This window comes from Xenia sp. Carnegie-2017, unplaced genomic scaffold (assembly GCF_021976095.1).
Source record: "Xenia sp. Carnegie-2017 unplaced genomic scaffold, XeniaSp_v1 HiC_scaffold_1, whole genome shotgun sequence".
NCBI classification, from domain to species: Eukaryota; Metazoa; Cnidaria; class Anthozoa; order Malacalcyonacea; family Xeniidae; genus Xenia; species Xenia sp. Carnegie-2017.
Window position 1 is genome coordinate 7975648 of NW_025813402.1, and position 20714 is coordinate 7996361.

General features: G+C 35.5%; 4 protein-coding genes across 9 annotated transcripts in view; all 4 read right to left on the reverse strand.

The window, feature by feature from the left end:
• LOC124444036 (general transcription and DNA repair factor IIH helicase subunit XPB-like) overlaps positions 1–20714 on the reverse strand; it is a 36227-nt gene that overhangs the window by 11434 nt on the left and 4079 nt on the right. For 5 of the 6 annotated variants that reach the window (XM_046994614.1, XM_046994629.1, XM_046994620.1 and 2 more), the window contains 27 exons: positions 20415–20489; positions 19040–19114; positions 18488–18534; positions 18283–18361; positions 18138–18197; positions 17706–17789; positions 12649–12704; positions 12486–12557; positions 12284–12323; positions 11722–11788; positions 11544–11618; positions 10557–10585; positions 10225–10297; positions 9686–9756; positions 9131–9179; positions 8936–8980; positions 8717–8781; positions 8368–8460; positions 8001–8066; positions 7011–7052; positions 2358–2380; positions 2200–2271; positions 1601–1697; positions 1327–1374; positions 719–748; positions 466–505; positions 132–181 (listed from right to left, as the gene is read on the reverse strand). In XM_046994614.1, coding sequence (XP_046850570.1) covers positions 132–181; positions 466–505; positions 719–748; positions 1327–1374; positions 1601–1697; positions 2200–2271; positions 2358–2380; positions 7011–7052; positions 8001–8066; positions 8368–8460; positions 8717–8781; positions 8936–8980; positions 9131–9179; positions 9686–9756; positions 10225–10297; positions 10557–10585; positions 11544–11618; positions 11722–11788; positions 12284–12323; positions 12486–12557; positions 12649–12704; positions 17706–17789; positions 18138–18197; positions 18283–18361; positions 18488–18534; positions 19040–19114; positions 20415–20489 — 1623 coding nt within the window. Of the gene's footprint in view, positions 1–131; positions 184–465; positions 506–718; positions 749–1326; positions 1375–1600; positions 1698–2199; positions 2272–2357; positions 2381–7010; positions 7053–8000; positions 8067–8367; positions 8461–8716; positions 8782–8935; positions 8981–9130; positions 9180–9685; positions 9757–10224; positions 10298–10556; positions 10586–11543; positions 11619–11721; positions 11789–12283; positions 12324–12485; positions 12558–12648; positions 12705–17705; positions 17790–18137; positions 18198–18282; positions 18362–18487; positions 18535–19039; positions 19115–20414; positions 20490–20714 lie in introns of all 6 variants that reach the window. The other variant, XM_046994641.1, reaches the window with a different exon arrangement.
• Positions 2888–4411, reverse strand: LOC124444081. The gene has a single exon (XM_046994662.1). The coding sequence runs from the start codon at positions 4034–4036 to the stop codon at positions 3017–3019; it is 1020 nt and encodes a 339-aa protein (XP_046850618.1). The 5' UTR covers positions 4037–4411; the 3' UTR covers positions 2888–3016.
• Positions 4342–6971, reverse strand: LOC124444070 (probable G-protein coupled receptor 101). Its single transcript, XM_046994655.1, has one exon. The coding sequence runs from the start codon at positions 5537–5539 to the stop codon at positions 4448–4450; it is 1092 nt and encodes a 363-aa protein (XP_046850611.1). The 5' UTR covers positions 5540–6971; the 3' UTR covers positions 4342–4447.
• On the reverse strand, positions 13303–17697 carry LOC124444025 (enolase-phosphatase E1-like). The gene is made up of 2 exons (XM_046994598.1): positions 16812–17697; positions 13303–15965 (listed from the first exon to the last, which is right to left on the reverse strand). The coding sequence occupies exons 1-2, from the start codon at positions 17272–17274 to the stop codon at positions 13759–13761; spliced, it is 2670 nt and encodes an 889-aa protein (XP_046850554.1). The 5' UTR covers positions 17275–17697; the 3' UTR covers positions 13303–13758.

Below are 20714 nucleotides of genomic sequence, written 5' to 3' on the forward strand. Positions count from 1 at the left end.
TCCAAGAAAAAGGCTTGACTTTTTTTAAAATTATATTAATTCTTTTCACTTTTTCTCAAAACTGCAAAATGTTAAGACATAAAAGTTAGTAACGCGACTAAATGATGTCGAAAATAAGCTAAAATACTTACAGTCGATACTAATGTGTAGAAAAAAGCATTATATTCCTCTGCGATCATATCTAAAAAACAAACATTCAAGAGCTATTCAGAAAGTTCTTTTCATGCAACTGAACTAATTTATCAACGCAAAACGTCAAAAAGATGAGAGTTGATGACCTAAGAAGCCCAAAACCATCGCACACAGAGGCAGAAACTATGGACGGGACGTCAAACTTAACGCGATTTAACATTCGACAGATATTATGGTAATGCATTCGTTGCATCGCGTCATTAATACCTCTGATTCCAGCCAAACTTGAACAGCCCTAGTTATGTCTCGTTTGTAAATTTCTCAAAGACTAACCTTTTTTGGCTCTCAATATACGACCAAGTCGCTGTGCTTCCTATAAAGAAATTTATATATCGGAGCTCTATCGCATGCAGTAGTATCTATTAATGTCTGAAAAATACATCTAAGACATACATATATCTGAATGTCTGAACCATGCATATTTCTGAAGTTTATATTTCAATAAGACATATCTGAAGCATTTATCCGAACAAGATATTTGTTTAAAACTTTTATGTAAAACAATCTACTTTTTAAGGATTTCTACCTGTCTGCGTGATCCACCATGGGAAGAGACCTGTGAGAAAATAAGTCAAATTATACTAATGGCAAAGTAAATGCATGATCCCAAACAAATAAGGAAATGGTGGTACAAAGTTCGAGAAACGCAGGATAATTATCTAAAGGAAAACTCAAAATCGATATACAACAATATACACGTTCAAAAAGTGTAAGTTGACAATAAATAGTGAAACCTTTTTTTTACAAGCTCGAAGCTTCATTTTTGTAAGGATTTAAGGCTAAAATTGCGCATGAGTGGTCGCTTCAAACGCAAGATAACGCCAGGAAATATGAGCCTTCAAATATGAACATGGTTATATAAATATATACAAAGTTGCAGGGAAATTTGCTAATAAACGACTGCCTTCCAATAAGATTGTCTTTTAGATAAAAGGCAAGTGTTTGATTTGAACGATGGGAACAAAAGACCTTAGGAGTAACTAAAAATAAAATAAATTATTCACAGACAGAAATCTAGGCGACTAGCACTTGATAAGTTCGAGTATTCCGACAAGCCAGTAGTTGCTAATGTTTGGAGTTGCAAATGCGGGTATTAACCACCAAAAGCAACCAAAATGTTTATTTTGCACGCACCTGGATTAAGACATTTGCTTCGGGTAAATCAAATGAATTATCCCCGACCTTTAAAAGAATTAAATTATCGTGAATTTAGAAATATGTACGATCGCTTATTTAAGAGTTTTTGATGACTGCTTCATTTTCTCACAAATTTGACCAATTCTTGGAAAAATGCTAAATGGCGAATGGATCTTAAGTTTGTCCTTATAGAAAGTATCTTTCTGCTCTTTCTGTTACTATTCCCGTATATACGAAGCTCCGTGGCGGAAAGTCGCATCAGGTCTTCTACCTTAGATATAAAAATGGTGTTCACCAAAGGATTATGTTGAAAATTTTGCAGAATCTGCATTCTTTCTCCTTGCGATGTAGGGCCATATATATACGGTCTGCAAAAGAAATTAGACAGTTGGATATGAAAGTATTCAGTATGTCAGAGAATTTCACTTCCTCACTAGTAAAAACATCGCTTGGTGGTCATTTCCACCACCATACTAATGTGTGTACACTTTACAGCTTTTGACAATTATTAAAACAATGCAAATCACTGAAAACTTTCAAAGCGATTTTTCTTGTAGATTTTTGGAAACTCGTAGAGTTTGAACTTAATTTTGCAAACCTGAAAAGATTTGACGACCAGCTGGCCATTGCATACGTATTTCGCTACATGCAATGATAAATTATTGTTTTCAAATCCGAAATTTTAAACTAAACAGCTACCAGTGTGAAGTATTCCGGGCAGGATTCACTCTTTATTGGCCAATCAAAATCCTTGTTCATCGTCTTAATTCTAAGCTACGATGACACTGCCGTGCTGTGATTGGCCGAAAATATTATAAGTGAATACTACTATTTGATAACTATAATTTAAAACACCACGTTTGAAATCACCTGTTCATCTTTACAGCGTAACTTTTCAGTGCGAACACATTGTCAGAGAACACGATCACTTTATCATTCCGCCTAAATTTGATGATGATAATGCTGTTTTTTAAATACAGTCAGCAGACTTTTTAACGAAAAATAAACTTCAATATGAAATTGCTTGCCTTTCGTGGTATTTCACAAGAAACTAGAAAAAAGACATAATAAAGTAATGAAACTACGAAAAATGAGACAGAGATACGTAATATTGAACTCAGGCCTGTTGAAACGAATACATAAAAGCTTTTTCCACGGACTTTTAAAAAAACTTCAAAAAAATTACTTGCAAATGTAGAACAACGCAAAACCGATGAAAACATAACAGGGCATGCGTAATGGCAAACATAATAGGGCATGCGCAATGCCAAGTAATCCGTGCTCCTTTGAGAACATACCAAATATTTGAATTCAGCAATTTCTAAAATGTTTTCATACTTGACGACACGCAGAGTTGATATTAAAGTTAAATTAGAATGATGCAAGGCCTGTTTCATTCGCCATACTTCACACGTGCCGATTACAAATCCCTTGTCCGAATCAAATTAAGTTGGACAACTTTTATTGGTGCGGTAATAGCATTATGTTTCACAATTTAGCCGCCTTAACTTTGGCGCGACAAATGATTGGAGTGGGAAATCCTCAAGGACACAAATAATTATACTTACAAATTAAAACTTTATTTCAACGAATGCAGTAATTATTAAGATATATGTTACACAAAAAATTCGCATAAAAACGGCCATGTTGGCTGATTAATTTTCGGAATTTAAGACTGTCACACTTTCTATCTTTTAAAAATTTGCTTACAAATTTTCTTTCCTTCCACACTAAGTCGCTTATTTGCCCAAAAAAAGATCAGAGAATTTATGGTGGAATTCATCAACACGAACGTCACAGTCCAAATTTTGAATTGTACCAAAGTGCTTAATTTTTCTACAGGAGCATGAAATGCTGCAAGGACAATTGCATTCGGCAGATTGAGAAAAAAACTGGAGAACACCACCAACAAATAAGTCTTGGCGAGTTGCAAATCGTGAAGAAACGAAACAGTTTTATTCGGCTTTTTGTCTTCCTGGTAATTTGATTTCGCTTGATGTGGCACCTGCCCGATCTGAGATTCGGTCTTTGTGAGATCGATTATAAATACATTGTATTTCTTGTTAGAGTTGGTCGTTCTGTGATGGAAACATTGTTTCTTCTTCTTTGCTATGCAGAATATAGAGAAGTAAATGTGGCAGGTTCCAACCATTATAATCACGGCTATCACGGTGATAACGAGCTGCACGTTGAGGCGTAGAGGATAAGCAATTGGACCACAAAAAATTGTTAGGGGGCAAAGCATCATACAAGCCCCGAAACACCGTGTCTTGGTCACGTATTTCATGTGAAACAAGGGGTGAACGATAGAAAGATAGCGTTCGACGTTCATAAGGAAGAATGTAAAAAAAGACATCCCAGAGAGGACAACGGCTGTAATGTGGTAGATCATTTTGAAATCACAGTTAGCTTTTTGAACTATCTCTGCCATAGACATTAGTATGTGCAACGGATGAAGGATTGTAGTGACCAAGATATCAATGGACGACAAAATCATGATCATAAAGTAAGATACTTTGTTTCGAAGCTTTGGTGTCTTCCAGAAGACATAAACGACGAGTGTGTTGAGAAATGTACCGACTATGCAAAGGAAAATATTTACTATGATACCAATAATACTGTTGATTATATATGAAACGTTCGGTTTGATAACAATGTAAGATCGATAGCAGCTTTCGACCTCTGCGGTGTCAGTGACATTCAACATTTCTTTTATTCTGTGGAATAGTTCAAGCTGTTAAAGATTCCTGTAACAAAAAATCAACATCTACCTAAAAGCGCGTGCAGCGTCTAATTATTACGCGTCTGTTTACTTAATCGGCTGAATTTTTCGAAGGTCGAGCTTCCGCGTTGGTCGTCATCAAAGTTACTGTTCGATCATAAAAATCGACGTCATTCTTTTTTACAAACTTATTGCAAAGGTGTATTGATAGGCTGGTAAATAATAAAAAATACAAAATTTCAGGCAAAATTGATCAACGATATGTGCGAAGAAGCGTTGTCATAGATATCTGTAGTAACTGCAGACGTATATTCAAATTATCCACGCTTAACAAACAAAGCTTTATAAAGTGTGGTATACTGAGACTAGAGTATAAAATTTAGACTGTCACACTTTCTATCTTTTAAAAATTTGCTTACAAATTTTCTTTCCTTCCACACTAAGTCGCTTATTTCCCCAAAAGAAGATCAGAGAATTTATGGTGGAATTCATAAACACGAACGTCACCGTCCAAATTTTGAATTGTACCAAAGTATTTAATTTTTCTACAGGAGCATGAAATGCTGCCAGGACAATTGCATTCGGCAGATTGAGAAAGAAACTGGAGAACACCACCAACAAATAAATCTTGGCAAGTTGTAAATCGTGAAGAAAAGACACGGTTTTTTTCGGCTTTTTATTGTCTTCCTGGTAATTTGATTCCTCCCGATGTTGCATTGCCCCCTCAAAGGATTTGGCCTCAGATTTCTCACGGCACGAATCTTCCAACGTTGTGCATACTTCGTCTGACTGCGTTTCACCAGAATGACTCGATGCTTCGACAGCAAATTCTTTGCGTTCTTTATTGGAAGACGTGGTCTTTTGACGGAACTTTTGTCTCCTCTTCTTCGCTATGCAGAATATAGCGATGTAAATATAACACGTTCCTATCATTATAATCACGGCTATTGTTGTGATGACGAGCTGCACGTTGAGGCGTAGAGGATAGGCAATTGGACCGCAAAAAATTGCTGGGGCGCAAAGCATCATACAAGCCCCGAAACACCGATTCTTGGTCACGTATTTCAAGTGAAGAATGGGGTGAACGATAGAAAGATAGCGTTCGACGTTCATAAGGAAGAATGTAGTCATAGACACCCCAGAGAGAACAACGGCTACAATGTGGTAGATCACTTTGAAGTCACAGTTAGCTTTTCCGATTATCTCTGCCGTTGACATTAGTATGTGCAACGGATGAAGGATTGCAGTGACCAAGATATCAATGGACGACAAAATCATGATCATAAAGTAAGATACTTTGTTTCGAAGCTTTGGTGTCTTCCAGAAGACATAAACGACGAGTGTGTTGAGAAATGTACCGACTATGCAAAGGAAAATATTTACTATGATACCAATAACACTGTTGATTATATATGAAACGTTAGGTTTGATAACAATGTAAGATCGATAGCAGCTTTCGACCTCTGCGGTGTCAGTGACATTCAACATTTCTTTTATTCTGAGAATACTTCAAGCTGTAGAGTTATGTTAAAGATTCCTGTATCACAAAATCAACATCTACCTAGGAATGCGTGTAGTGTCTGTATATCCTCTATTGTAAGAAGGTTCGCTTCCGTGAATGACGCTATTGTAACCTCTAAATTAAAATATACTTGTCCCCAGGTCAAATCATGAATGTCTACCCAAACATTCTATATTGATAAAATATTAAATTCGTAACAGTTCTATTATGCATCTCGTAATCGTAGTTGCAATAATTAAGAACTTATTTTCAAGCTGGAACCCGTAGAAAAAAAATTTTAGCGACCACGAATTTTTTAACGAATTTTTTCGTTGTTCTTCAAATTATTTCTTCCGCTCATTCGAAAAATGAAGCTAACGATCTTCTTAACATGAAAACTTCCACGAAAGCCAATATAGTGCTTAAAGCAATGAGAGGTTGGCAAAATTCGACAAAAGTTTATTCGATTGCTCGTCTTTTTCTTTTTGAAGTACATCCGGTAAGTTTAAATCCAAGTGTTTACACGTGATGCATGCATAAAGCGATTCTTATACCTCCTAATAAGCAAGATAATCAATATGAAATCAAATAATTTCGAATTCCGATGGACACACCCCAAACACTCCAAAACATGTTTGTAACTGTTTTACTTTCAGCGTATCTGAAAATGGAGTCTTATTTGTGGTAAGGGGCACTTTAAGTACGACGCATAGCCGATACAACAGCGTACATCGTTACGTAAATCTAAATAATTTCTGACTGACATCAACAAATACTAGAGCAGAGTGCATTTTTGACTTCAGTCGATTAAACTGTTATTAGTAACAGACTAACAGTCACCCTACATTAAGTTTAAACAATTGTTTTCGTATCGAATATATTTTTCCTTCGAAAATGTAGATGCGTTCAGCCAAATTGCATTTTTGATACACGTTTTTTCGAAATATCTTCGTATGAATCCGTGCAGTCAACGTATATATTTAACGAAGAGTTGAATAACCGATTCGAGTCAGTTCATTAATATTTCTTGGCATGATATAATTTGAACTTTGTATCCTGTTATCATAGAATAGACATCTTAAGATGTCTTAAGATGTCGTTTTGATTGACGTGGCCGCGTCTATGAAACTCAAAACATTCTCATTGACATATGACATCTCCGTGACTCGATTTGCAGTCAACGGTGTGTTTATGTCTATGGAATATTGACTCTCATTAACACCACGAATGTCTTTCATATTCTTATACCGAATCTTGCCATCTCATTCACAAACTTGTGTCCTGCGAGGGCAATGCCGAAGACGATACATTTAGGTAAACATGCCTATACTTGCACGAAGCCTAAAAAGCAGTTCAGTCGTGAAAACTAAACACGGAAAACAGTTATGAGAACAAACATTCTTCGAGTTGGCGCAAACAAAATAGTCGTAACCAAAATCAAAACAACAAAGTCCTCACCTCGCATGTTCGATATTTATTGGGATTCATGACGTACAGCAGCTGTAAAAAGAATTGTCATTTTATAAACACTGTATAGTGTTTGTCGACTGTACACAGAACCGATTGTTTAACAATAAAATATAACTTAATTAAACATGACATATATATCAACAAATATCGTTAAGGTTTTAGTAGTTTAGTCACAGAATAGACATCTAACAGAAGGCCCACTCGGCTAAAATTGTGTCGTATTTTTTCACCACGCATGCGTGACTTCCCAGCAAGATACTTTCACAAAATCAATATGGAATAGTATTGCACGAGAATGCTATTTTACTAATAACTCACGTTTAAAGCAAAAGTTTGCCAAAATTTTTACAAAGAGTTATCCTCTTGCGAAGGAGATAAGATTCCAAGCTTTTGTAGTGGAAAACGATATATTTGTAAAAACATCTAAATTTTCTATTGCGATCTAGCGGAAGTATCTTGATGGAAGCGTGTCCGTTTTAAAATTTGCTTCAGAGAAGTAGGGACACGAACATCAAAGGTTCCGAGACGAGTGGACCTTCTGTTAAGATATGTATTCTGTGGTTTAGCTGTACCGAAGGGTATATGATGCAACTAGGCTATATAAACCTCATTGAGTGAATGATTTGAACCAGGAATATTTACATTTTTGTAGACGTAGATCGTCCATGTTGACTGACGTTCAGTCCTTCTCAGGACTCCACTAACTTGAACGATCTATACATCTACGAAAACGTCATTGATTATGAAAAACGAACATCAGTTTATTGTTGGGTTGCTTCTCTTGAATATGTGAAATTGAATACGATCAAACATCGATACATTAGGGCGAAAAGAACAACATGCAATGGTGTATTGATAAAAAAAATCATTCTTTTGTTTCAGAATCTCCCTTTGTTGAAACATTTTGGACATGTTGATTAACGCATTTATAAATGACGAACATGAGGCAGTTTCTATATGACAAACACATGCATTCACCTTTCGTTTTCGAGACTTGATATTCAAATATTCTCGATAAAATTCTGGAGTCATTGGACACCATACCTGAATTTTAGCATAAACAAAAATGTACACATGAAAACGATTTCACAAAAGTGCAAAACTACATTTTGGAGACGAAAATCTCGCATAAGTGAAAATCTCTATATTCTTTGGAAATGAGGAGCTTTTAGTAAATTTGAAATTAAGTGACCACGTCAATTTTACTTTCTACTATAAATTCAAAGGAAGACGACAAGACAAAGTTTCATAGAGAGTTCGTCAAGACAATGTCGTCCATGTTCCATAATGATCATGCACAAAATAGAACTCATTCAATTGCAATCAATAGACACATTCCATTTACCTCAGCACACTGAACTCTAGCAATGAATCCATTGTTCTGGAGCTCCATCCAGTTGGCTTCGTAGAGCTTTGGACCAATCAAAAAGTTCAAATCCTATGACGTACGAAGGCATTGGTCAAAGTCTCCAAAAGTATATTGACAAAGGCAACGACATTAAGAACTAATAGTTCGCTTTGTATAGGACTATTTTTTTTCTATTCAAACATAGAAGTATTTAGATAGACTTTGAGTTACAAGCACAATGTGTTAAATATGTAACTGTACAGAAAAGCTGAAAGTCTCAAAATATAGAAACGCCATTCAGTGTTTGATTAATAGGATTGGTTTAGAGCCACTACATTCCACTCACCTGGATTTTATCATCCTCTCGGACTAAGGTGGCAGTCAACCCAAGTTTGCAATGAGCTTGAATTGCTATGAGCATTTGATCAAAAAATATTAGCTATGACCTCTCCATTGCTGAGCATACTCCAGCTCTCAACAAGCCTTTACATATACCAGGCTACAACGCCTGCCAATAAAATGAAAAAGTTAAAGACAAAAAGGGGATATCTCGTGCCGCACCCACCTGTTAAAACTCGACGAAATTGTCTCGCCGGTATCGTGTGAACTTCTAGACGTAAATAAGAAAATTTCTCTGAGAGACTTGACAAGGAAAATCTTTCATAAATTCCAATAGTTACATCATGTTTACAAATTTTGTATTGGGGATTTACAACAAACCATCCAATCATAATATCTCATAAATTCAGCTAAACGTTACCATCAAGCAGCATGAGTCCCCATTCTTGAGTTTGAAGAAAATTCATAACCTAAAAAAACGCGAGAAACTGGAAATCATATGAGCGACAATTTTCGCTTGTGTCAAATGCTAACGCTTCAAAAAATTACATTTCTAATTATTTACAAATAACAATGTAAATTGGATTGAAAACACAAGTAATAAGGAAAGATAGCTGAGATGAGCAAAAAACTCCTAGTAAAAATACTCTTCCTGTATTGTACAAGGTCAAACAGTATGGGGAGAGGACGCGGGGCCATTTTCAAATTAAAGGGGGCTATTTTTGAGAGAATGAAAATTCAAGCAAGGCTCTTATGAAATAAATGACGGCAATCAGAAGAGCCATAACATTAATATCATAAAATGACAACAACAATAATAATCAATAATTAGTAAACATACGATAATTCTCACTATCAAAAATTTGGCGAACCATTTTAAAAGTTGGTCCTCACGCGTTAAGAAGTTTTTAAAAATCTTGACGTCATAGGGGGGAGGAGATTTTGATCTCATACGTCATGTATACTAGTTACATACCTGCTCCGATTCCCAAGAACGTTTGCCGCTGTGAGATATCATTGAGTACGTGGATATTGCAATGCTACAACCTAAAGTTCAAAGCAAGTGCAGCCCGTTGCATTGAAAAATAGTTAAGTTTTCAAAGTCAAAAATCTCAAAAATTAAACTTGATGTTCAACTTGAAAAAGGTTCAATTGGAGCAACGTGCAGAACCATAATGCTCAAAGGGTTGATATGTTTCTCTCTCGACAAGCAAGGACGTACTGAGGGGGGAGGGGTGGGGACACCTCTTATAGCCTAAGATAGAGTGAGGGAAAACGTATGCCAATTTCCCTCTTGAAATATATTCAAGTAAAGATACAAAAGCAATTGCGATTTGTGTTAAATGGTACCCACTTCAAAAATCATGGTATAAAAAACTCTGACGTATCATGGCCACCGAAGCCAAATCAAAATAAAAGCAAACCTCCGCCCCCCACCCCTCCCGCCTGAAAAAATCATCCTTGATCCGTTGCTGTTCCCAATTGCTTTAAAATGACACAAATTTGAGATCGTACCTCCAGGTTTGCTTTTTGAATCAGAAGTGAAACAGTAAATTTGGCGGTCTTCAACCGTTGACCACAACTTGAACTAAAACACAATTATATTCTCTTCAGTTTCAAATTCAACATTTTTTTAAGTTTTCGACACACTTTTCACACAATCTAATCATTGCATATGAGCAAGAATGAATAAGAACACTTGATTGACCAGTGGTGACACTATTGTACAAATATTTGATGATTAGAATCAAGTCAAAACTACTAGAGACTGCAAAGATATCCAGACGACTTCATGATATGAAGATAATTATCTACACTTTTAGGTTCTCGTTTATCTTATAACCAACCTGACTTCGCCATTGCTCGACAGCCACACCTATGCAACAATAGCGTAAAATTATTAGAGAGAAGAAAAATTCCTGCAAGTCAAGCACATTGTAAAACTGTGATGTGAAGATATACTGACTGTCTACACTGGACTCAAACGTAAAAGAGACGTTTCAACAAAAGCACTATTACTAGACAACAGACATAAATGACTGTCCACACTGGGCTCAAACGTAAAAGAGACGTTTCTACAAAAGCACTATTACTAGACAACAGACATAAATGACTGTCTACACTGGGCTCAAACGTAAAAGAGACGTTTCACCAAAAGCGCTATTACTGGACAAGAGACATAAATGACTGTCCACACTGGGCTCAAACGTAAAAGAGACATTTCACCGAAAGCGCTGTTAGTGGACAACAGGCATAAATGACTGTCCACACTGGGCTCAAACGTAAAAGAGACGTTTCACCAAAAGCACTATTAGTGGGCAACAGACATAAATACTGTCTACACTGGGCTCAAACGTAAAACAACCTTTCACCGAAAGCGCTATTAGTGGACAACGGACATTTATGACTGTCTATACCGGGCTCAAACGTAAGACAACGTTTCAGGGAAAGCGCTATTAGTGGACAACGAACATTTATTGACTGTTGGTGGACAACGGATAAAAATTGTAATTCGAATTCAATCATTTAAGATCTTAAGTACTTTTGTTTAAATTGATTTCGCATAAAATCTTCAGCAAGCAAAGTCATAGTAAACGAACCAAAAAAGTCGTGGTAGGAAAAAAGAAAAAATTATGGTTCACGAATACAAAAACTTTGAAAACTTCGGCGCAGTTTTTTGACATTTACAGCCAATAGAGTCATAGTTAACGACCCAAAAAAGTCGTGGTACGAAAAAGAATTGCGGTTCACGAACACAGTAAAACCTCGGTGCATTTTTTTAACATTTACGGCAAAAAGAAATAAGTTTCGCTTTCAAAATTTATTGAAAATACCTGATGTACACAATACAATACATCGTTTTCTAACTGTGCACGCAGCAGTCACGCCAACAAGTGTCTTACCAGCTCCTGAACATGAAAAAAACGTACACATACGTCGGTCATCGGGATTTAATACAGTTAAACGATCATTTTAGCTATATATACACACGTATGGTCAAAGAATACTAACCACAAGGCAGTACTATGACACCCGACCTTGCTCTTCCATTTCCAAACATTTTTCTTAAACTTTTCTCCTGTAATATCGAATGTATTTAAACAAATCTATTAGGGGAGTGAACCCTGGCATCGAAGTTATATGTAAAGCACAATAACTCAAGAAACCACAGAGAAAATCCTATATAAAAAAGTCATACCAGTAGTAATAAACAATAAACAGCGCCATTTCATTGGGCAAAATTAAATACCACGATTTGTCGGGAATATTAAGTTCTCCCCCTCACCCTATCCTATAATCTTTGACACTCAAGTTACGCTCCTTTAATCAATGCATTTAAGCAAGTCAGGATCATTTTTTCCCCGCATTGTCAGAATAAAGACGAGGTGCTGATGATGAGAGGTTGGTTTTGTTTTTATACAGCATCGTTTAGATAAAGTACAAATGCAACCGTAGATTTTCCTGTCAACCTCGTTACATTACCCAACTGATAACTGATCGCTGAAACACCTTATACCCCATACTATACCCTATATACATAAGTTTAGAGTTTAGACTAGCTATCACAAAATACCTGGTACGGTCGAAGGACGGTTGTTGGCTTCAAATCAGCGCTATAAGTTTAATGAAAATTCTCATATTATTATCACATATATCGACTGAAAGATATGCAAGGTCATATATTTAAATAAACAGAATATATGAGCCGAAGTGGGTGTTTAAAGGTGATGAAAGGTCATCGCTCTGCAGAAAGAATTAAGAAAGTAAAATTTTACTTCAAATCTGGATTCAGTGTATCATTCTTAAAATCGTATTCAGCCAACAAAGGATAATCCAATTCAATACATCTAAAGAAAAAGTCACAAAAAAATCGACACACTTTCAAAAAACGATCCCGTACACATCCATCCCATTATAGCAATTCCTTTAACAACTCACTTTCTTTGTAAAGTTTCGATGTGCTCTTGTGCAATTTCAAAAGAATAAGACTGCGTCTACAAAAAAACAACAACATGGTAATAAAACGAGCAATGGTGACATACGTATTTTGTTATCCTCTCTTCCTTAGTCAAAAAATAAAGCCTGCACCAGACTACATGCACACAGTTGATTGAACACATTTGGGTTCATTAGTACTCAAAGAAACAACAATTGATAAGGTGATCTTAGGCCCTTAGTCAAAAAATAAAGCCTGCACCAGGCTACATGCACACAGTTGATTGAACACGTTTGGGTTCATTAGTACTCAAAGAAACAACAATTGATAAGGTGATCTTAGGCTTCAGTAGCTTACAACGTGGAAAGGGTAGCTTGCTTTCAATATAGCGTTTCCCTAGCTATGAGCCAGTAAATGGAAAATGAAATGTAAAGCTTCGTTCAAAATGTAAGTTTATGGGACAGAGATCACAATGAGAAATGCAACTAAATCTGTAACAAGGCCTACGTACATCTATTCAATATATTAGCAGAAGCATAAAATGACGAGAAGCGAACACTAAACGTTCATGGGAAAACAAACTGATTAAAGGAGTTTAATCTTAATAAAAGACGATATTTCTCCCCCTACTTCAGGTCAAAATACAAGTATGATCATTAAATCTTTGAAACATATGTATTTTACACTGACAGCAACAATTTTACAAATTTAATATATTAAATAACGATTTACATTAAATAATAAGAGCTTTGCTTCTTCAAATTGATAAAGAATACTATAATATGTCTTCTAAATGCACAACATCGTAAGAGTCTGACTATTTACATTTTAAATAAGCCATTTCACCATAGCATTCCACATACATAAAACCAATCCAAAGCCAGTTAATCCTTAATTTTTTTAAAACTGACAGCTTTTAGAATTTGCTGGAAGAGATTCCGATGATTTTAAAACTATTAGTTTTCATCAATTTTTTCCATCGGAATAACTTTTAGTCATAACGGTGCTACGTCAGAAATAATGTCAAAAACTTAATAGTTTTTTACAAAACGTCTTACGTAACATCCTTGTCACCGCTTTTTACGTCAGTGGAACGATCCATCAAAAATGATTTACCAATTTAGAAAAGATTTCAGGGTCAACCCACGCCTTTTCACCTTTTTCTTCCTCTTTCTTTTCTTCATCGGAATGGCTGCCGTTTTCCCATTTTCTTCTGTTTCAACGTTACTTTTGTTTAACACTAGGTCTGAAATAACATCCTTGTCACCGCTTTTGACGTCAATGGAGCGCTCCATCAAACCAAAACTTTTGTCAACTTGAATACTTTTACGAAAATGATTTACCAATTTAGAAAAGGTTTCAGGGTCAACCCACGGCTTTTCCACTTCGTTTTCGCTATTTTTTTCTTCATCGGAATCTCTGCCGTTTTCCCATTTTTTTTCCGTTCCAAAGTTACTTTTGTTTAACTCTACTTCTGACATAACATCTTTGTCACCGCTTTTGACGTCAATGGAACAATCCATCAAATCATTACTTTTGTCAACTTGAATACTTTTACGAAAATGATTTACCAATTTAGAAAAGGTTTCAGGGTCAACCCACGGCTTTTCCACGTCGTTTTGCTCATTTTTATCTTCATCGGAATCTCTGCCGTTTTCCCATTTTTCTTCTGTTCCAACGTTAGTTTTGTTTGACACTAGGTCTGAAATAACATCCTTGTCACCGCTTTTGACGTCACTGGAGCGCTCCATCAAATCAATACTTCTGTCAACTTGAATACTTTTACGAAACTTATTTTCCAATTTAGAAAAGGTTTCAGGGTCAACACATGGCTTTTCCACGTCGTTTTCCTCATTTTTATCTTCATCGGAATCGCTGCCGTTTTCCCATTTTTCTTCTGTTCCAACGTTAGTTTTGTTTAACACTAGGTCTGAAATAACATCCTTGTCACCGCTTTTGACGTCAATGGAGCGCTCCATCAAATCAATACTTTTGTCAACTTGAATACTTTTACGAAAATGATTTTCCAATTTAGAAAAGGTTTCAGGGTCAACCCACGGCTTTTCTACTTTGTTTTCGTCATTTTTTTCTTCATCGGAATCGCTGCCGTTTTCCCATTTTTTTTCTGTTCCATCGTTAGTTTTGTTTAATACTACTTCTGACATAACATCTTTGTTACTGCTTTTGACGTCAATGGAACAATCCATCAAATCAATACTTCTGTCAACTTGAATACTTTTACGAAAATGATTTTCCAATTTAGAAAAGGTTTCAGGGTCAACACATGGCTTTTCCACTTCATTTTTCTCATTTTTATCTTCATCGGAATCTCTGCCGTTTTCCCATTTTTCTTCTGTTCCAAAGTTACTTTTGTTTAACTCTACTTCTGACATAACATCTTTGTTACTGCTTTTGACGTCAATGGAGCGCTCCATCAAATCAATACTTTTATCAACTTGAATACTTTTACGAAACTGATTTTCCAATTTAGAAAAAGTTTCAGGGTCAACCCATGGCTTTTCCACTTCGTTTTCATCATTTTTTTCTTCATCGGAATCTCTGCCGTTTTCCCATTTTTTTTCTGTTCCAACGTTAGTTTTGTTTAACACTAGGTCTGAAATAACATCCTTGTCACCGCTTTTGACGTCAATGGAACAATCCATCAAATCAATACTTTTGTCAACTTGAATACTTTTACGAAAATGATTTACCAATTTAGAAAAGGTTTCAGGGTCAACCCACGGCTTTTCCACGTCGTTTTCGTCATTCTTTTCTTCATCGGAATGGCTGCCGTTTTCCCATTTTTCTTCTGTTCCAACGTTAGTTTTGTTTAACTCTACTTCTGACATAACATCCTTGTCACCGCTTTTGACGTCACTGGAGCGCTCCATCAAATCAATACTTTTGTCAACTTGAATACTTTTACGAAAATGATTAACTAATTTAGAAAAGGTTTCAGGGTCAACCCACGGCTTTTCCACTTCGTTTTCGTCATTTTTTTCTTCATCGGAATCTTTGCCGTTTTCCGATTTTTCTTCTGTTCCAACGTTACTTTTGCTTAAGATTAGGTCTGATGTAACATTGTTTTCCGAGAACAATCGCCTTGTTGAAGTCAAAACTGGTGTTTCACCTAGTTCTGTGAAATTAACGGAGCGATTTTTTCCGGGTAAACAGACCACTGAACCAAATTGCAAGGTGTTATTAGTTTTTGAGACTGTCTGTCCAATAGATTGATGTTCAATTGGATATAATTGTTCGTCTTTCCTTTGACTCTCCCAATTATTGCCATCTGTCCACAGATCACAGAATGTTTTTCCGTCTACGAGAAAAACATGACAACAATCAACTTGTTATGGATTTTAAATGAAAGTTAATCGCTACGGAATTTATATGAAAATTCATACAAGTTACACTTTACACGTGACAAGACGGATTGATACGATGGATTGTACGGTGCTTTGAACGAGATAGAAAAGAAAAAACAACCATTGTAGCTACAATAAGAAAGAGTTACTATGCCAAAATGTGCTTATAATATATTCACGTAATTTCACCAAAACTATGTTCTTGGTGTTTGATCAACGCAAAGTTGTTAATGATGCACATCAGTTAGAATTTCTAGAAGTTATTTAATGATGTAAGCATGTTAGAATTTTTGATGTCACTTAATGATGGCAAAATTGAATAAAATTATACAGGCTGAATATTTTTAGAAAGTTGGCACACAAATTCAAATAGTAATTCTATTATCGTTTTTCGTGATTTCCGCGAACATATTGAAAACTTTTAGATAAAGAAAAACAAAAACGCTTGCACAATGATACGCAAGAACAGTCTCGTCGTAGTGCATTTCACGAAAATCAAAATCATTGAAAACATTTTCCGTACAGGAAACCGAAACGTCAGACAAATTCAAATAACTTTTGTAAATATGCAACAATCTGGAAGATCCTTAAATAAATCAGCATGAATAACAAACCCAGATTCAAACCATTCGAAGAAAATTGTTCTTGAACCTCACTATCGTATTTGTCGTTCAAAAACTAGGCTAAGTGCGTATAAATGACCTTTTGTACTCTTTGCCGAAACCCATCTTATGACGTCACAAACGCAAGGGGTAATTAATTAAACAATTATCATCGCTCATATGCTGAACTTCTCTTACCTGGAAAATTTCTCGATTCGATACCAACAGGCATCACTGCAGTTGACTCAGGTTGCACATCTACTTCAACATCGTTTTGAGCTTCTACGTGGAAATTATCGTCTATTCCTTGCTCTACTGTTTGCCTCAATACTTCAACGTCGCTCTGAACTTCTACGTGGCCATTGTCATTCATTCCTGGCTCCACCGATAACTTTGCTAATTCAATTTCGCTTTGAACTTCTACGTTGCAAGATAAAGGAGTAAACCGTATAAGACCTGCTCCATCTTCTGCCTTTGCCACTTCTAATGCTGCGCATGTTTTTTCTTTAGCCTTAAAATCATTCTTGCTCAACTCTCGAGTGTTTTTCCCTTTCATAAGTGGAGATTTCGTGAGCTGACCAATGGTGAACTTTTTCGTTTGTGCACTTTCCTGCTCACTATCATCATTGTTTCCAAAAAAACAACGGAAACAATTTCCCATTTGCAAAATTTAGCCGTAAAATTCGCTCGCGCGCTTGTTAAGAGAACCGTACTTCACAAAATGTAAATGTACACTGACTTAAATAAGCCGAGGCACTCTAATTAAAAGCGAGAAAACGAATTGTTGCGTCATTAACAATAAATAGAAATTCACGACAAATAGAAATTTGATGAGCGCATAAATAATCGTAATCGTAATCATAATTAAATAATCGTAAGCATGCTTACACCTTAGAAAAGCCACTAAGTAGGTAAATTGCATACGAATAAAACGTATTTTTTCAACGACTGGAACTTTGGTGACCAGTCAGTTCTTTTAAAATAAATCAAATACCTATTTATTTATCATACTTTTATAAAAACCAGCAGGCATTGAATATACATGTGGATCCAAAGTGTTCAAGCGAGTTCTCATTGAAGAATGTTGTTTACCTCTTCATCCTCTTCGTCCTGATCTATTTTATCAATATAATCCGTAATATCAGTAGGGATGGCTACATCAGTTTCAGCTTTCTCCTAAATAAGTTATTAATCTCAAGATCAATACAAAAGACGGCAAGCCTTATACGGGCATTTAAAAAACTCATTAAACTCAAAAGTTTTTCGTGCTTTGGAAATTTTTCTGCTCGTTTTTCTGTTTTCACTAACTGCAAAAACAGTAAATCTTTAAAGAAACGAATAATGTCAATGATCTGATATTTACATAGCACGACCAAACTTGAGGGCCAGCTAAGCCACTGCAATTAAGACACAACTTTTATCACAAAACCATATAAAAGATATCTGTTTTTTAAGACTCATAGCTACAAAATCCGTGTTTCAACCTCATACATACATACCATAACTACACCAAGTACACTTTACCTCTTGATCAATGCTAGTTGTTGCTTGAGTTGGTGCTGCCTTGGTTCCCACCTTATGAGGCTAAATGAAAATTCAACTCACGTTAAAAAGCAGACCCCAACGAAGTTTTTTGTTTCCTTAGAGAAACAAAAGAGAAATATGTTACCTGAAATACAGATTTTGTAGATAAAGTCGACGACATGAGCTGTGTTGCTCCTTCGTTAGTATCGGTTTTGTCACGCTTTCTAATAAAGCGAGAATATAATATGAAAATTTTACAACACAGTATAAAGAATATTCAGAAACCACTAAATCAAAAAATGATGAAGAGAAGAGAAGATAACAAACGAGCCCAAGAGACTTGCACGTACCTGCACTTTTCCACATCAGGATCTCGCAACAATTTTTGTAATACTTCCTGTTAACATGATGAAAAAGCATCAGTTGGAGATAAATAACAAATGTCTTTACATATACATAACGCATTGGTTGTGAAATGTTCTAAACTCTAATGGTGTTCTACCGCCGTATTACTTTAGCTAATTCAACGATCCATAGACGCCGTTTTATCGCAAATTCCGGGGGGTAAAAACTGATTATGGCATTTGCAGACAAAAGTAATATAGAGTTACAAAATCACGAATCAGTTACTCAGACAAGAATTGAGCAATTAATGCATTTCTTCAAATTGAGCTTACATAAAGTCTTAATTTACATGTTCGGCTAATCATATAGGATGCTTGAAAAGAATCTTTACACGTCTAGCCATTTGAATGAAATGTTTAGCCATTTAATTATTCACCGCTTTGTCATTTGCTTTAACGTGTATAGATCGCTAAAGCCTGTCCATTTAACTAGTCAACGTAAATAGTTAAATTAAATATACTTAATGAATAATTTATAAACTTTCGCTCTAAACTTACGGGAAAAGCACTTTCAACAAAGTAGCGATTATGCTTCAAAACCAACTTCACCTTGCCATAGCTCAATGTACATAACTAAAAAATAAAGGAGTGCTTGCGATGCATGGAGAAAAAGCAATTCAATCTTGCCAATGAAATGTTTTTCATAACCAGAAATCAACTGACTTTTTCCCGATTTCCAAAACAAAAGTTCAAGTATAAGTATAGTCACATGATCTAATCAGAACAATTCTAATTAGAAATTTTAAAACGACAATATTTTTGAAACATTTAATTGTAGACATGTTTCGAATTAACTATAAGCTATCTTTAGTGCGAATAAATAAATTGTTTATAGTGTGGAATATATAAGATAGTTTTAAATATGATGCTAGGGATGAAATACTCAGTGAATTTAATAAAGCCTAATTTAATAAGAACGCATTAAAAATTGTCTTGTTAATTTTTTGTTTGTTTCTTGCGATCATTGAGTCAGGCAACTTAAGTTGCAACTTACCTTATGAACAATTGAAGCTGCACAGAAATTATCAACTTTAGATAAAAAGGAGCCATTTTTTCTTTGATATGAATATCAAAGCGCGTTGGCTAATATATCACTGCCAATTTATGAGAACATTTCGTGCACTGACCATCACCGGACCATCGGCGATGAATGTCGCCGATTCTAACGACGCTTTGCGATGAATGATAACTAGGCTTTTTAAGTATTTACAAATTGTTATGGAGGAGTGACCGGATACAGGACGTGTGTAGTAGGCTAGTGAAAAAAAAAGTGATTCAACGTGATCAATAAATTTGTTTGTGCATGATGTAATTCCTGCTACAAACGTGAAATCACCCTATAGGATAAATAGAAGCCAATAGGATAAAAGAACACACAGTCTCGGACAAAAACTCGCACATCTACAAAATTCTGAATGCAATCGAAGTACACTTGTCCTTGTTTCACAATCCTAGACAAAGCCAACACTACACGCACTCTCAAACTCAAAGAAGCCCTTTACATAAGAAAACTCAAACCCAACCTAAACAAAAATTCAAAATTCTAAAACAAGTTTTCAACTATAACTTCCTTCTTTTCTCACTCACATACTACACACATCCGGTCACTAATCCATAACAATTTGTAAATAGTTATTGTATTCAGTGAGTATTACGTAACTCACTTGTATCATAGTTCTATCTTATAGATAACACACTGTATACAATTCATTTATTCGCACTGAAAATGGAACAAGACCCATGTTTGCAGTTAAAAGTTTCGAAAATATTGCCGTTTGTCGAATAAATAGAATCGGCATAAAATACGCATGTAGTCCCGACAGAATCATTCAATAATAAAACATCTACGTACGTAAAGAGTGCTACAGTGTACCTTAATAAACTGTATTATACCATCAGGTACAGATGTTTTGCTCAATCTCCGTAAGTATTCGATGATGTCATTAGTCTAAAGAAAAAAATACAAAATCATCTGATGACGACTTTCCTATTCACTAATCTTTCAATATACGTGTTTGTTGACATCCGCACTTTCATTGTTTCAAGGAATTGCACTGGATATTTACGAAATATTCTAACTAAACTCAACTGAAAGCAGCATAAAAACACTGAGAAATCAAATAGTAGAAATAAAGTTTAAAAAAAAGTTGTCGTCATCAATAGTAGAAAAAGA